The sequence below is a fragment of the Odontesthes bonariensis genome, chromosome 3 (genome assembly GCF_027942865.1).
Source record: "Odontesthes bonariensis isolate fOdoBon6 chromosome 3, fOdoBon6.hap1, whole genome shotgun sequence".
NCBI classification, from domain to species: domain Eukaryota; kingdom Metazoa; phylum Chordata; class Actinopteri; order Atheriniformes; family Atherinopsidae; genus Odontesthes; species Odontesthes bonariensis.
Window position 1 is genome coordinate 27,652,460 of NC_134508.1, and position 14,996 is coordinate 27,667,455.

A 14,996-nucleotide genomic window follows, 5' to 3' on the forward strand; every position below is an offset into this window, starting at 1 on the left:
CTTTGTCTAGCAGTGTACACACCATATTACAAGAATCCTGAACAAACTAACCCAAATCATGTAGTTTTAACACCCAACTCTAACCACTGGTAAGTGTAAGCACAGTAAGAAAGGGAGGAAGTGGAAAGCTAGAAAAAAAATGTTAAGTACAAGTCTCAAACCAGCAATCTATTGCAGGAAAGTGTTCAGTGCCCTATGGTTTACAACATTAAGGCCTGCCCTTCTTACTCCTAATACAAAAAAAAAAAAACATTTGAGGGGGTTTATGTAGATAAGAAATCCTCTCAATCTAGATTGAAAATGACAAAATGCCGACATTATAATCTATAGATCTTTATTTATTTTTTTGCAGATAACATATATAGCAGTCATGCTTTTTGATATAACACCATCTAAAGACATTTATTATATTTTTTACATAGAATATTTTACATTAGGCCCATGAAACAGCTAGAAATATACAAAACAATATTCTCTGACGAGACATTTCTATTACATTTTTATTATTATCATCATCTTTAATATTACTCTAATCTGTTATTTTTATTATAAATTTTACAGCTGAGATATGTGCCTTAGTTTCTGAGATAGTATTATTGCAGAAAACAGCAAATAATATCACATTTTTTTGTTCAACATTTAGACAAAAGAAAAGAAAAACTCAGGTTGTACGGACATTCACAGATACATGTATTACACAGTCCAGTTTACAACATCATTCCAGAGAGAAACTGCAGTATGGTAACTTTGTACAAAATTCATGGAACCCTTTTAGTCATTGCACATTTTATCTCACACATCTTTGAAAGAAATTGTAAATAAAACACTCAACAGGACTTATTAAACCTGATTTCTGTCGCATTTAGCTGCCACAGAAGCATATTCTCTGGATCCTTGCTTGTTGCAACATCTGTGGTCTTTCATAAAGTCAGAATCTTTATGTTTACTTTTATACTGTTGAGCAAACTTAATTCAATTCAATTTTAGCTTTTCATTTACCCTAAGAAAAGTTGTGATTTCAGTTGTGTTGATGTGTGTAGCATCCATTCTGTTCTGTGTGCTTTGCCAGCTTTGTTCTCTGACTGAACCAAAGTTTCTCTCTCTGATGCTTCCACTGGAAATCTGTTCTTGCCATAAGTAGGAACACAGTATAGCTTCTACCAATAAGGACCAAAACAGATGATATACACCAGCAGAGCAAACAGCCCAAAGAGGCAACAGTTTGGATCAGTTTTTGAATGTTCCAAAGTGCGTGCAAATACTAAGTTTGTTTGTCTTTTTGTTCAGTTGCATGTTGGATTTATGGGGAAACAATTGTAGAAATTTACTTGTTCCATTTTTCAAATACATAATTTATTGTATCATCGTATTAGGGTAGTATCTGAGACAGTTTGGTCACGTCCACCTTTGTTCCTGAGGAGTGGATTACTAAGTAGATATACAAGTAAACAAATCCAGTCAGAATAGTAGTAGCTATCATAGAAATCCATCTTAAGCAGCCATGGCAGCTTATTCACTGTTGTGGTTTTAAAAAGAAATCTTAATTAGCATTGGATTGGTACAACACAATGCTTTTCTTCCACTTCACTGCTTACCTGTCACATAAAAATGTACATTTTCCAAATAACTACTCTTAGTCAGTGAACAGTGCAAATGTGGGATTCTTTAATGGCTATACCTTTTTTCATCCGAAGTGGCAGTTCACAGATTAAGCTTGTGCTTGTAGGTGGATGCTGCTCTACCCTACAGCTCTACTGCCTCCAAAAGGATACTTGATTTCACCCATATATAGTCAGCATATCAAATGTCTGCACCAACTGTTCAAACTAGAGCATGATTTTGGTCCTCCTCCTCACTCTCACATATAGAAAATGGACTAAAAAGGACTACAAAAAAGATTCAGACAACATACAAAGTTATTGTCCTTTAGAAAACAAAGAAACAGTTATAACAGTCTCTTGCTATCCTATATAAGTTATTTTTGCTGTTGTCACAGGTTTCAGTCATGCCAAAAAGAAGTTGGACGGTTCCAAATTCCACGCCGTACTTGTGCTTTTCTAATGTAGCCCCAGACAGGGGTGGTAAACATCTCAGGTGAAGTGCAGGATTCTGCAAAGGAGTGACGGTCAGGCTAAATTATGGTTTACACATACAAGCAGATTTGGCCTTACCTGTTGCACATTCCCATATTGTCTTTGCTTTAAGTTGGTAGATTTCCCCTTTTCACTTTACAAACTTTCAGCTCATTTCTTTTTTCACCTACTACAATGCTTTCCTTTTAATATATTTATTTAATGTAGAAACAAAATACACTTTACCGATATTTTTCTTTGTACAATGATTTTAGTTTAATAGATTAATTAATATCTCCAAAGCACAATACTATGGAATCAATGTGGGCCTCCAGATTTAAATTATATTTACTCAATATACAGTAATTTTCTAAGTAACACTTTCTCTTCTAAAAAGACTAAATTTTTTGCATAATGAAATTCATAATATCACAAGAACTTTGCTGGGTAGTTTGTTTTTCCTCATAAGTTTTATAACTCTGTATTGTACAAATAAGCAAACAGAAAACCCCCTAAAAATAACTGTGTAATCAGGTTGGTTTCACGTGTCCCCAGGAGGTAGGTGAATAAAAGCAGACATGGAAGTCTAGTGGTTGTTCCCAACCTTGATTACGATGGAGAGCCGGTCTGGCCATTGAAACAGAAAGACGGACAGAGCATTTTAGATGTATGCTTCCTCATTAGCAGGGTTCTGATTCTGGTTTTCCGTCTGCTGGTCCGGACCATTTTCCTGAGCCTTCACCAGTGCCAAAGGCTTGATCATCATCCGCAGACGCTAAGAAGAGGATCAGTAACACAGCAGATGTCAGATAGCTAAAAGAAAAACCCACTTTTGCTGCTGAAATTATGTATACCATTTGCAAAACACAGATGTTACACAGCTGTGAGCACGATGCTGTTTGTTCATACCATTAAATACGACCCACAGGGATGTTTTCTAAACCATCCTGACCAAGTGGTTTTGATTTTCTAACCCTGATTAAGTAACATTATCATTTAAACCCATCTGGGAAGTGACAAAGGTTAGGGTTTTAACGAAGTGTTTTTGTGTTGTCATATAATTGACTGAATGTCGCACAGAAGTTGTATCTGTGATGGAAGTTGTTGTATCGACCTCACAGCTCAGGTGAAATAGTAGTCGTCTGCCAACAGGAAAGTCAGGGATTCTGAGACCCCAGCTTCCCCAACCCACTTGTGAAAAATTGGGCAATGATACGTTTATGGATGTGTGAGGAAAGAAATTATTGTGTAAGACTGAAAAGCTTGTGTGAATGGAAGAATGTAGCTTGTAGTGTAACATGGCTTTGAGTGATCAACAAGACTAGAAAAAACGTTAAAATAGATGCAGTCCATTTACCATTTACCCCCTGTTCAGGAGGCAGGAGGAAAACAGAACTACATGAGCATTTTCTTAAACAAGCTTCAAAGTCTTACGAAGGATGAAGGAGGAGGGTAGATGTTGCAGTGATTGCAATGATGTGTCAACAACTTCTGTGATACGTTCGGTCAGTGAAATGACAACACCAAAACACTTTACTAAAATCCTAACCCTTGTCACTTTCTGGTTAGGTTTACAGAATGACTTCACTTGCTTAGGGTTAGAAATCAAAACTTCTTGTTAAACATTGCAGTTGCATGCAGTTGATCCCAATATTATTTTAAGGTGATTTGAGGTCATGATAGCCTGCATGAACAAATGACCTGTAGGATTGTCGGTGTGAGATGAACAGTCTCTCCCATCAAGTGAGAATTTTTCATGGGCCAAACTGAGTCAACAAAAGTAAATCCAAACTTCTGAAACTTATCAGGTTTTAAGTGTTCTTGACTGAATGGTGTCAGGCCCGGGCCCTTCAGTAGCCATTTCTATGGAGTATTTGTGAAACTAAGAGTCTGCCTTGATGCAGAGCACTAATCAGCTGGCTGATTGCTACAATTAGACAATCAGTCATCAGCTGGTACTGCAGGATTTGACACCTGCATTTCGCCTCTGATAGCCTCTGTTGCACTGCCTGCAATTATGGCCCATTTATTCTGTCAGCTGTGGCTATGAGGCTATATCTGTCACTGGGGGCTGTATAGATTCAAGTTCACTGTTCAGCGCAGCGTGGACGATTGCACATAAAAAAACTGCAAATGTAAATGTTTTGTCAAAAAAAGTCTTTATCTCCTTTTGATTCCCAGGTTAATAAAAATGAATCAAATTGTTATGCTGCATTTAATGCATGTAATTTACTGAGAATGCCATTGCTATTATAGCAGAGAGCCATCAATAATAGTTTCATAGAACTAATTAAAATTTCTCTCTTACTAATCCTTTTATCACTGTTCTACTCTTCATTTCAATTTATTATGCCTTCATCCAGCATGCTGGTGTGTTTGGTCAATTAGATAACTACTGAATCATGGTGCCACAGTATAGTTTTAATGCACAGGACAGAATCCTACTTGGTTATATAATTTTGTCACCTAGAATTTGGTGTCCTTTGGCTTCCAAATAACACAAATGAATTACAAATTTGAACTTTTCCTTATGAAAATGTCATAATTTGAATGAATAATATATGCTGTCAATACAGGGTAATATACTCTTAGTCCGCCTTTGTGGTGAAAGGTTCATCTAAGATTTCCTGTAAGGCTCAAATGGATCTTTTCTATAAAATCCTCAGGGCTTGTGCATTATCTTCATCCCACACTGCAACACAGTGAGTAATAATGGTATGACTTATCAAATCTTGCATATCAAGTAATCCACTTGAAACTCTCAACACAGCCTACACTCCTGCTGACTGCAGAAAAAAATATGTTTGAAATGTTCAGAAAACAGTGCAGTGATATGTATGTTTTGGGAAAGTTGCATTTACCTGTCTATATACTTGTAATATTTATAAATCCGCATACATTTGTCAGGGAGAAAAAATGAATCTTCAAACATTTTGCCATCTGTCTCTCGTCATCAAGAAAATAAAACTATTTTGTTTTGCAAGTGTTTAGCATTTCTTAACAATTTCATCAATAAATATTTCAGATACTACACATGATGATATGATCCTACCTCTTTGTATGTGCCTTTGAGTGTGAGGAACATGTATCCCATGTAGCCTGGGATGAGAATCATAGAGGACAGGGCCATGCACCAGCCGACCCCCTGGCCCCAGCCTGGGAACACATAATCGCCCAGAGTGAGGGGAACCATCTGCACCGCGCTAAACAAGAAGACGCCCTGAACAAGAGAGGGACAAGAGAAGACTTATGAGCACCTGCATCATTATCCGAACTATGCTGTTTTATATGTCTACCACTCGTTATGACATTTACTTATATATATTCGCAGTTCGTGCCCACAGAGAAATCAGAGGTTACATTAAAACTTCAGAATAGGCATTTTGTTTTAAATGGCAATACTTGTATTACAAATGCAAAGTATTGTGCTCACAGTTAATGTACCTACCCATTTAATACAGTGGCACTATAAAGTAATTGGAATGCTGCAAAGCCATTAAGTGACAGTACAGTGACAGGAAAGTCATACCAAAATGTAGTATAAAAGGGTAATACTTATAGATGGTGCTGTCACTTGAGTCCTCATACACCTAAATATTGACCTTGATGGTAGAATACTTTTCCTGTTGTTGTTGGGTATGACATGAATACCTGCCACAGATGACACTTACAGCCACAATGAGAGGAGTGAAAACGACCCAGCAGGCCTTCCACCACAGGCAGGGCCTGTAGCCAATCATTTCCTCTATATTGTCATAGAATTTGTTTACACCTGCAACCAAAATTTAAGCATAATGAATATGTTTTTGTCATTTTGTAAAGTGACTGTATAATTCTTAAACTAAGGCATATATATTTTTTTATCTTTTCTTATCTTATTTCAAAGTATAACATTTTGTCTCTGCAAATTTGCAGTAAAAAGCAGAAATATGCATTCTTAAGACTTTGAAGTATCTGTTTTTAGATGTTAAAAACGATATTTTCATTGCTCAGACATCATTGTTGCTCACCATAGAACCATGAAATTGAAATACACTCAAAGAAGACCAGGAAAAGCAGAGACATCCCACTAGCTGAGTAGTAGTCAAATAGCTTAAACACATACAGTCCACCCTGCAAACGAAGCAAAGAGAACAAAAGAAAAGAGAAGATAAGGCAGCTGACGGAGAAGAGGGAACTATATAGATTAGGAAATTGTATGCATGTGCAGAACAGTACAAAACTGGTCAAGTAATACAGTATTTGGAGTGTGAGCAGTAACTACTGGCTGGTGGGAGGTGATGACACATTATTTATGGGGACAGAATTAATGGCTGAACATGGATCACCTAATGCTCTCCTTTGGTGTCTCCAAAGGAGAGCATAATTCTTTGTTACAGCATTTTGCTGCCACTTGGAGATAATCTCATAAATATTTGGACCAATTAAAGCTGTGGGCTACTCTTAGTTGTGTTAGCACTGTTGTTGGACTTAAGCTTTGCTCTGCTGTGTAAAATGCAGAAGTCAAAGTAGTAAACTTTGTCATACAGTTCATTCATTGTTGTTATTGCTCCAGTAATAAGCAGTAAGTATTGACTCGAAGAGCTGGTGCATTATCACATTTACCTGTGTAATATTAGACAGGCCAATGATATAAGAAATAAGGCAGACGATAGCAATGAAGATCTCTCGACGCTTTCGGAGGACCAGAGGAAATTCATCAACCAGTGCAGTGATGAAGCCTTCCACAGTGCAAAACTGCGTAGATTGTAAAGCGATTTAAAAATTTTGTTATTTGATACATTGCTGTCACGATAAACCATTGCAAAAGTTTAGTTAAGGAGTGAAGAATTAATGACAAGACATCATTCTTAACAGTTTTGATAATATTTTTACACCTTATGAAGTATTCCAATCAGAAACAAATAGTTTCTTGGTTCAGATCTGACATTTATTGTTATTCACATATTTGAAAAGTAATTTATTTAATTGCTATTGTCTAAAAAGCAGACCATTTGATATGGATTATCTTCACCTGGCTGTCAATTCCCAGCATCAGCAGCATGGAGAAAAAGAGTATTGCCCAGAGAGGAGAGATGGGCAGCTGGGTGACGGCCTCAGGATATGCCAAAAATGCCAGACCAGGTCCTAACATAAGACAAATTACACTTACTTCTGATACACAATGAGAAAGTGATAAAACATCATTTCAATGTTATGCTGATCTTAAATTGGTTGTCTATCATTTTACTGTGTGCACTTATAGCAGAATTGAGACATTAAAACAGAATGAAAAGAGAAAGTAAGAAGAAATTTAAGACTTAACGCTTCTTGAAAAAATAGAATCTGCAGTTTAATTTTACAGTGGTCGTAGCCATAATATCTCATGCTTGTCTCTGATGTTGCTATTGAGTTTCAACATTGATTGCAATTACCTGAGGCTGCCACATCAGCAATGGGTCTTTTTGTTACATTGGACATGAATCCCACGATGGAGAAGATGACAAGGCCTGCAAACATACTGGTGAAGGAGTTGATGCAGCAGACAATGATGGAATCTCTGTAGGGAAGAGACAAAGCACAAGGGAGCCATTGTCACGCCTGTATCAATTCCTTATCAACCCGTCACACATTGTAGAGAGGTATGGGGGGAGGGGAATGCAGGGGTGGAAAGCCATTTTGCATCCTGCAGTAGCACAGCAGCAGAATATTTTTACCGACCCGTTATAAAATGGTAGTGAGTTCTAGCAATTTTGCAACAGTCTGAAGCACAGAAACATATAATTGTGCTGATGACCTGTGTTTAATCTTCAAGGTGACAGTAGATGAAGCAAAAAATGTATATACCATCGGTATGAGTTTAAAAAATAGGAGAGAGCCATTTTAATGAAACACCAGATATAACTGAAGAGTCAAGTAGTCCCCAAATAGAAGGTATAGCAGACATTGTTGCAGATAACAAAAATAACCCCAATTAGAGTCATCTGAACAGTCACTTTAAAAAGATCTGAGGGCAACTGAAGGTAGATGGTAAAATTTGATATGAATAGGTATTCAATACCCAGGATAATTGAACCTAAAATGCAACATATTTTAATCACCTACCTGTAGACATTGTTATTGAAGGGATTGTAGCTGCCGAGAGCTATCAGAGAGCCTAATCCCAGCCCGTAAGAAAAGAAGATCTGCGTGGCAGCATCGAGCCACACCTGACACACAGAAGTTAAAAAGCATGTCTAAGTAATGAGGTAGAAACATGCAGCTTAGGTAATTTTGAGGCTAAGTTGAGATATCTGGTTAACAAATGATTACATTGATTTAATTTTATTGCTAATATGAAGTTTTTGTACTTAAGCCATAATGTCTGCTGGGACTGATGGAGGCTTGTGCATGAATGTATCTTGCTTCTTGTAAAGCCCTGTTAAATTGGCAGGTACAGAAACAAAAAAAGTACTTTGGTTTGATATGCCTCGTAATCAGTACCCTAAAATACCTCTATGATGACAACACTGTGTCCTGTCAACACGCTGTGGAATTTTGCCTCCAAAAACCAAAACATGTCCCCTCTGGGATTTATCCTCTGCAAGCGCTTGTTCAGTGGTGGTTGAGAAGTAGCTGTATGTGTTCCTGAACACCACACAAGACAGAGCTTACCTCAGACTCCTTAAGTTTGTCAAAGTCTGGTGTGATATAGAAGCGAATTCCATCAATGGCACCAGGTAGAGTGATGCCACGGCAAAACAGGATGAACAGCATAAAGTAAGGGTATGTAGCTGAGAAGTACACCACCTGTAATACACAAAATCATTATGAAGAAATATTTTTTATGGAAGACATGTTCAATAACTAGTGGGAACTGTTGCACTTGGTATATGATTCCTGTTAAGCAATTTTTTTTTTAATAAAGTGGAAAAATTGCAAAACAGTTTAACCTGTTACCTTACTGTGTTACTGGGGCACCGTCCCCACAGCACAGTGCCCTAGTCAGCCATCCCCCAGAGACAAGATGACCCCAGAATGAGTGAGTTCAGCACACTCCCTGTGCACTATTTCACTCCTTATCTGAACCAATTTTGCACCTGTGCTATCAAAGTCAACACTGTTCATGTCATTCAAGTTAAAATCTACTGAATGAAAAATTAACTAGTGGAAGAAACACTGTTGTAAAAATTGTTTAAACTCTTATTGCCATATGAAAAAAAAAACTAACGTTAATATACAAACAAATACAATTCAATTCCATTTTATTTCAATAGTGCCAAATTACTCATAGTACACAGTAAAATGATTATTTCTTGATCATAGCTGTTCTCTGATCCTTCACTAATAGGTGGCTTAACAAATCAAGTTTTGTTAAAAGGATGGTAAGATAGGGTTTGTTGTCACATATCTCCATATCCGAGCTTTAATCCAACACAGCCAGTGCTATATCCTATAGCAGTAAATCTGAAGTTTTTATTTGAAAGCAGATTTTGATTTTCATTGTGTTGTGTCCATGTCTCTGTGCTCTTCATCTACTCACTTTGCCAGTCCAGCTGACCCCCTTCCAGATACAGAAATAGACGAGCACCCATGCGATGGCGAGTGTGATAGCCAGTGGGATCCTGAGCTCCCCGGGCTTCTCCAGACCATCAGTCAGCTGGTGCATGTTACGTCTGAAGGAAAAGGAGTAAAGTGGTCTTACTACATCGCACAAGGGCATGTTTGATTTCATACATGCGCCACGCCTGGGTGCATGCACAAATATGCACACACATGTCTGAATATTCACAAAGAGACTCTCCGTGGCTTTCTTTTCTCACCCCCTAAAGCTTTTTAAAGGCACCAAAGTCAAGGGAAGTCATGCTTGTGTTCATGGCTACAAGCCTTTCTTTTTTAAGCATCAAAATAAATTTTTTCTGAGGTTTGTTTCAGGCAATTTACTGCATGTTTTTTTCTTCTTCTGGTTTATTGGGGTAGATAGCTGTTAAAAGACTGTGATCATCACATGCAAATTGGCATATCTGACTCTGACCCCTCATCTGTACCCCTCATGAGGCACATGAGTGACCTTCTCAGCCTAAATTTGTTCACAACATAGCAGTATCCTTGTTAGCTTAAGAGGCTTTGGTGTCCAGCTTACTCCCAGAACTCCACCACAGCGCTGGTGAGGTTTCGGGTGTCTGGGATGCTGTAGTTGGTGTAGCAGCGATCTGTGTTCCAAGCATTGCCACAAGTCTGCCATGGCAGATCCTGAGGATGAAAGAAATAAACACACAGAGACAGAAAGACAGCTCTTTTTACTTGGACTATTCTCCCACCGCCGGGTCCCATTCTCTCTGGCTGTCAAGCAGCCAAGACCATGATGCTTATTTGGGACATTGAGATTTCATGCTTTTCTCAGAGGAGTGAATGCTTCATCGCAGAATGCATTTATCAATACCTTGTGTGCGGCGCTAATTATGTGGGAAAGGAAGTAATAAAAGTCATACTCTGTTAGGGGTTTTGTAGCCTTATATAAGAGATGCTGGCAAACAGCCTGCACATGACTAAAGTAAATTACTAAGTAAAGATACAAAATAAAACAAAAAAACAACAACTATGCTTTGCATTTAAAAAAAATCTGTAGGGAAATTGGACCTCCAAATTTTCAAAACGTGAGACCTATTATTTGTTTATCTGTTTTCCCCTCTGTTTGGGGTGGTGGGGATGGGTTGTGAATTTTAAGTATGAAATACTCACAGCGGTGAAGGAGTTGTACAGATAGTAAATAGCCCAGGAAATGATTACAATGTAATAGATATTGAGCCAAAAGGACAGAACGGCAGCAGCCAGACCCACACCTGAAACAACCGGAGAATAAAGGCATGATGTCAATTCTGTGCTGAAATAAAGCAAGAATGATACTTTATATAGGAAGTGCTTAAACGTTCAGCTCATATTCAACATGACTTTCTGTAACATGACCATAAAGCCCCTATTTCCAGCTTTGTTTGCATCTGTTGCCACTTGTGAAACTTTGTTTTTCACTTTGTGTAACAGCCAGGTATCGTTATAAATAAATAACCACAACTTTGGGACTTATCAGTGACATTAAAGTATGTTTTACCTTTGAACATTGGGGCCAGCTTCCATACTCCAAGGCCCCCAATAGAAGTATACTGACCGAGAGCCGTCTCAAGAAAGAACAGGGGCATGCCAGCAAATATGAGCGTCAAAAAGTAGGGAATCAAGAAGGCCCCTGGATGAGAGGTGAGAAGCAAAAGTGTGTAAATGAAGATAAACCACATACCATCATTATTCAGTATAATCCAATGAGTTATTTGATGGAGGAGGATTTGGTCTCAGACTGCGCCCAAGATCACCCCACAGATATTTTATTGTGCGCAATTACGCACGGCTATGGTGTGGGAAAATGCACATAAGATCGCTTTCAATTAAAATTCTCCGGGGACAAACTGTTGGCTTTTGTTGTCAAGACCGTTGCGTTCCTTTTGATGTGTGGATGAACAGAACATTGCCAGGAATTCCTGATTACCTCCGCCGTTTTTTCCGCACAAGTAAGGAAATCTCCAGACATTCCCGAGTCCAATTGCGTATCCGACACAAGAGAGAAGAAAGTCAAATTTTCCACCCCATGTTTCTCTCTCGGGTATGTCTGTTTTCGTCTTCTGCACCTTCACCACCAAGGTTTTGGGTTTGTCATTTGGCGTACTACTGGGCGCGTCATTCACAGTCTCCGTTAAGACGTGTCCGTCCGAGGCTTTGGTCCCGTTGGTAGCCATGATCAAGGTGTATGTCGGATAGTCCTGACCAGTGGAGAGGTGGGGGTTTCGGCACCGGTCCACACAGACAGCAGATTATCCGTCCCGTACTTTAAATCCCCAGAGAATAGCCGAATGAAGAGGAATAGTCGGCGTTCTGTGAGAGATTAGGAGCAGAGGCAGAGGCACCTTAGCGATGATCCAGTGATCCTGAAAACATAGATATGTCAATATTAAAGTACTGCAGAAAAACAATTCTGAAACCATACATTAGAAGAACTATAAGGTTGCTTACGAGTAAATTGTCAAATTTGAGATTTTCCTGAACAACAATGCGTGGTTTGCCGTAATTGTTTAGCATATCCTCGTTAAAGATAAATCAGCTCATTTTGAAGAGTTTTTTTTTCACATACAATATCCATTCTCTAATTTTTAAAAAAAAATCTGAGTTGAAATATGTAATGCGTTTGCTGTTTTAAAATCTGTATTTATCTTGTATTCTATCATTGATAGAAATAAATAATAATACCTTTAAGCAGTTGAAACATACACATATATTTTAATTGCATGATATTTCTTCAGGGATGAGAGAGGGAAAAGAAATCCGCCCCACAGTCCGCAAACCCCCGGGATCAAATAAAGACTTCTCATGCAGCAAAAATCACTTTTAATGGCCTGAAGTGAATCCATGTTAGCAGAAATTTAGAGCCTGCTCTTGTCCTTGATTCATTGTGCTCTAAATTCAATGGCCCACTTCCCACTGCTCCGATACAAGAGCAAGGCAATTAAACACATTTAGGAGTCAGACGCAATGATGGTGTCTAATGAATCACCTGGAGAGGCTAATAACTCCCTGTAGTTTGCAGCTTCAATGGATATTTTCAAATATTATCAACATATTTAATAATTAACTCACTAATTTCTAATAAATGCAACTGGATCATTCATTTTTTTTTTAAATAATATTTTTTTACGAAGACTGAGATTTTACAATAAACGTTTATTGCTTGTTCCCCGCTTTTGTGTCTTTTTTAGAATTAAAAATAAACGTCTGTTGAAGTATGAAAACGCGTGTGGATGAATCACGGACCGCGCTATGTTCGCTGTCCATCAGTTGGTGCGTAATTGAGAAAAGCGACTGAAGGCAAGACGGGAACAGAAATGTTTCCATATATCTAAGAAAGGTCTGTTCCATAAAAATATTAATGATTGTATTAGTTACATTGCGTATTGCATTTAACGACCAAAAAAGAGTCACTGAACAAAAAATTCTGCGCACATTTTTCACATAGATCTCTAATTTACATTTAACATATTTGGAACAAGTGGCTCCAGGAATGTAGATTCAAACACTATAATGGCCCCTGTGAGATAAGTCCACGTCGACCTCAGCTACAGTCGCTCAATCACACGCTTTACAAAATTCCGCGCACCCGCACACGACAATTTCCTCGAATGTTGTGTGATTTTCAGAGTCAAATCTTTCCTAATTTAGGTGAAATACATTGTGTCAATAAGAATACTTACTGCAAAACTGGTTTCTTTTAGTGACTGTTTCATAGACGGGAAATTCCCAATTTACAAAGAGTTACTTCCTTTCACTTGCAGCGAGTAAAACCAAGGTGAAAAGTTTTCATCCGACGACACTGAGCAGATATATGATCCTGAAGGGGGGTAGATGGTGGACAAATGCGTCTTTGAGTGCGAGGTGCTGTCCTTAAATGAGTGGTGCTGAAAGAGAGGAGGGGAGAGAAGACGGGGAAAGGAGCTGCCGCCGTCTGAGTTGAAGCAAGCAGGGACGTAACATGGAGCACAGGATCCTCACTCTCATCTACATAGCGTCAATGTCACCTCAAAGTCGACCCACCCCAACTCCAACATTTCCACCACTGAGATGGCAGCGGGTTTGAGAGAGGAGCATCCTCTTGTCTCAAGGTTTTATATCCTTACCCTCTCTGTCCCACCCTCTCTCCTCCTTTCTGACTCACTCAAGGGCCAGTTAATGCATATTGTAGACTTGTACAGTTTAATGTCGTCTAAAGTCATCTCTAAAGTTAGCTAGATTCCATTAACTTGTCTTTATTTACAGAAGTACACACTTAAATGATACTTTTGAATCTTTAATCTTCCATCCACTGAAATCTTAATTTATTAATTGGTTACAAATCATACTGAAAGGTCACACTCTTGGAAAAAAAATATATAGCTTCAATTGCAGCTGTTCCAAAATAGCTCTGCAGAGGAAGAAGCCAGTGACTGCTGCTGGCAAAACATGATAAGAGGGTCCCAGCCAATGGAATGAATCAGGGTGTGCAAGATAAATTGAAAAAAGTGCTTATAATCTTCTTAGCCCGCTATCTTCCAAAATGAAATACCCTTGTGGAACATCCCAAATGAACAGTCTTAATGCTGATTTTAACTCCCACATCGAGATTAAATATTCAGGTCTCAATATGAGATTAGTTGGTCATGTGATTTAAGAGTTAAAGTTTCAGTCTTCAAAATGAGTTCAGGTTATAGCAAAATTAATTCAGCATTTCTTAGTCATCAGGTTTGTGACGAATAAAAACTGTGATAGTGATCTTGAACTTTTTCATATTCATGTCTGAATACTAACAGGTGATGCTTGATCTAGTCTTTGATTGCAAACCAGTTGTGTTTGAATGCCGAAAGATTTTTTTGATGCAGGAAAGATGCAGGATCTCTGAGTAAGTGGTGCTGTAATGGCAATGCGGAAAATGTCCTCAATAAAATAAATCTCATTGTGTATTTTACCATCTAACCTTGTTTAAACTTAACCAAGTACCCCTACTGCCTAAACTCAATTAAGTATTTCTGATGCTTAATTACGTCAATAATAAGAGTAAAGGAAGTCAAAATAAAGAATCAAAAAAAAGGAAGGTAGAAATATCAGTGTCAAGGTTGAGGTCCAACATGAGTCAGCTGCTTGGGACTTGTGTGTCTATCACCCTTTTCCCCTCTGACCTCCTTCTGCAGTCCATGTTGTGTGTTGATAATCTTGTTTTTACTACTTCACCACTATTATTTATTGTATTCAGGTATCACTCATGACTCCCTTTGTTGTCTCAAGATGCTGCAACTAGACTCATTATAAAGACAAAAATGCATAAACCCATTACCCCTGTGCTTACCTTCCAGCACTGCCTGTTAAAGTTTGTATTGATTTTAAGATATTTCTTCT

General features: G+C 38.3%; 1 protein-coding gene across 2 annotated transcripts; it reads right to left on the reverse strand.

Moving 5' to 3' along the window:
- Nucleotides 1–317: 317 nt before the first annotated feature.
- On the reverse strand, nucleotides 318–13,687 carry slc6a1b (solute carrier family 6 member 1b). 2 transcript variants are annotated; one of them, XM_075461383.1, is made up of 15 exons: nucleotides 13,322–13,687; nucleotides 11,569–11,951; nucleotides 11,140–11,271; nucleotides 10,773–10,873; nucleotides 10,174–10,283; nucleotides 9,574–9,706; nucleotides 8,706–8,840; nucleotides 8,157–8,260; nucleotides 7,487–7,611; nucleotides 7,087–7,199; nucleotides 6,678–6,809; nucleotides 6,083–6,185; nucleotides 5,744–5,844; nucleotides 5,125–5,292; nucleotides 318–2,847 (listed from the first exon to the last, which is right to left on the reverse strand). In XM_075461383.1, the coding sequence occupies exons 2-15, from the start codon at nucleotides 11,813–11,815 to the stop codon at nucleotides 2,734–2,736; spliced, it is 1,818 nt and encodes a 605-aa protein (XP_075317498.1). In that variant the 5' UTR covers nucleotides 11,816–11,951; nucleotides 13,322–13,687; the 3' UTR covers nucleotides 318–2,733. The 2 variants fall into 2 exon arrangements, with proteins under 2 accessions (XP_075317498.1, XP_075317497.1); XM_075461382.1 differs by having other exon boundaries at nucleotides 11,569–12,004.
- Nucleotides 13,688–14,996: the final 1,309 nt, after the last annotated feature.

What these genes read in the sequence shown, in the direction of transcription:
- slc6a1b (XM_075461383.1), bottom strand. Translation starts at nt 11,815, where the DNA reads ATGGCTACCAACGGGACCAAAGCCTCGGACGGACACGTCTTAACGGAG. An exon ending in GGGTCAGCTGGACTGGCAAA is followed by an intron (nt 8,841 to 9,573) that starts GTGAGTAGATGA and finishes TGTGTATTACAG; the next exon opens with GTGGTGTACTTCTCAGCTAC. An exon ending in TGCTGATGTGGCAGCCTCAG is followed by an intron (nt 7,200 to 7,486) that starts GTAATTGCAATC and finishes GTCTTATGTTAG; the next exon opens with GACCTGGTCTGGCATTTTTG.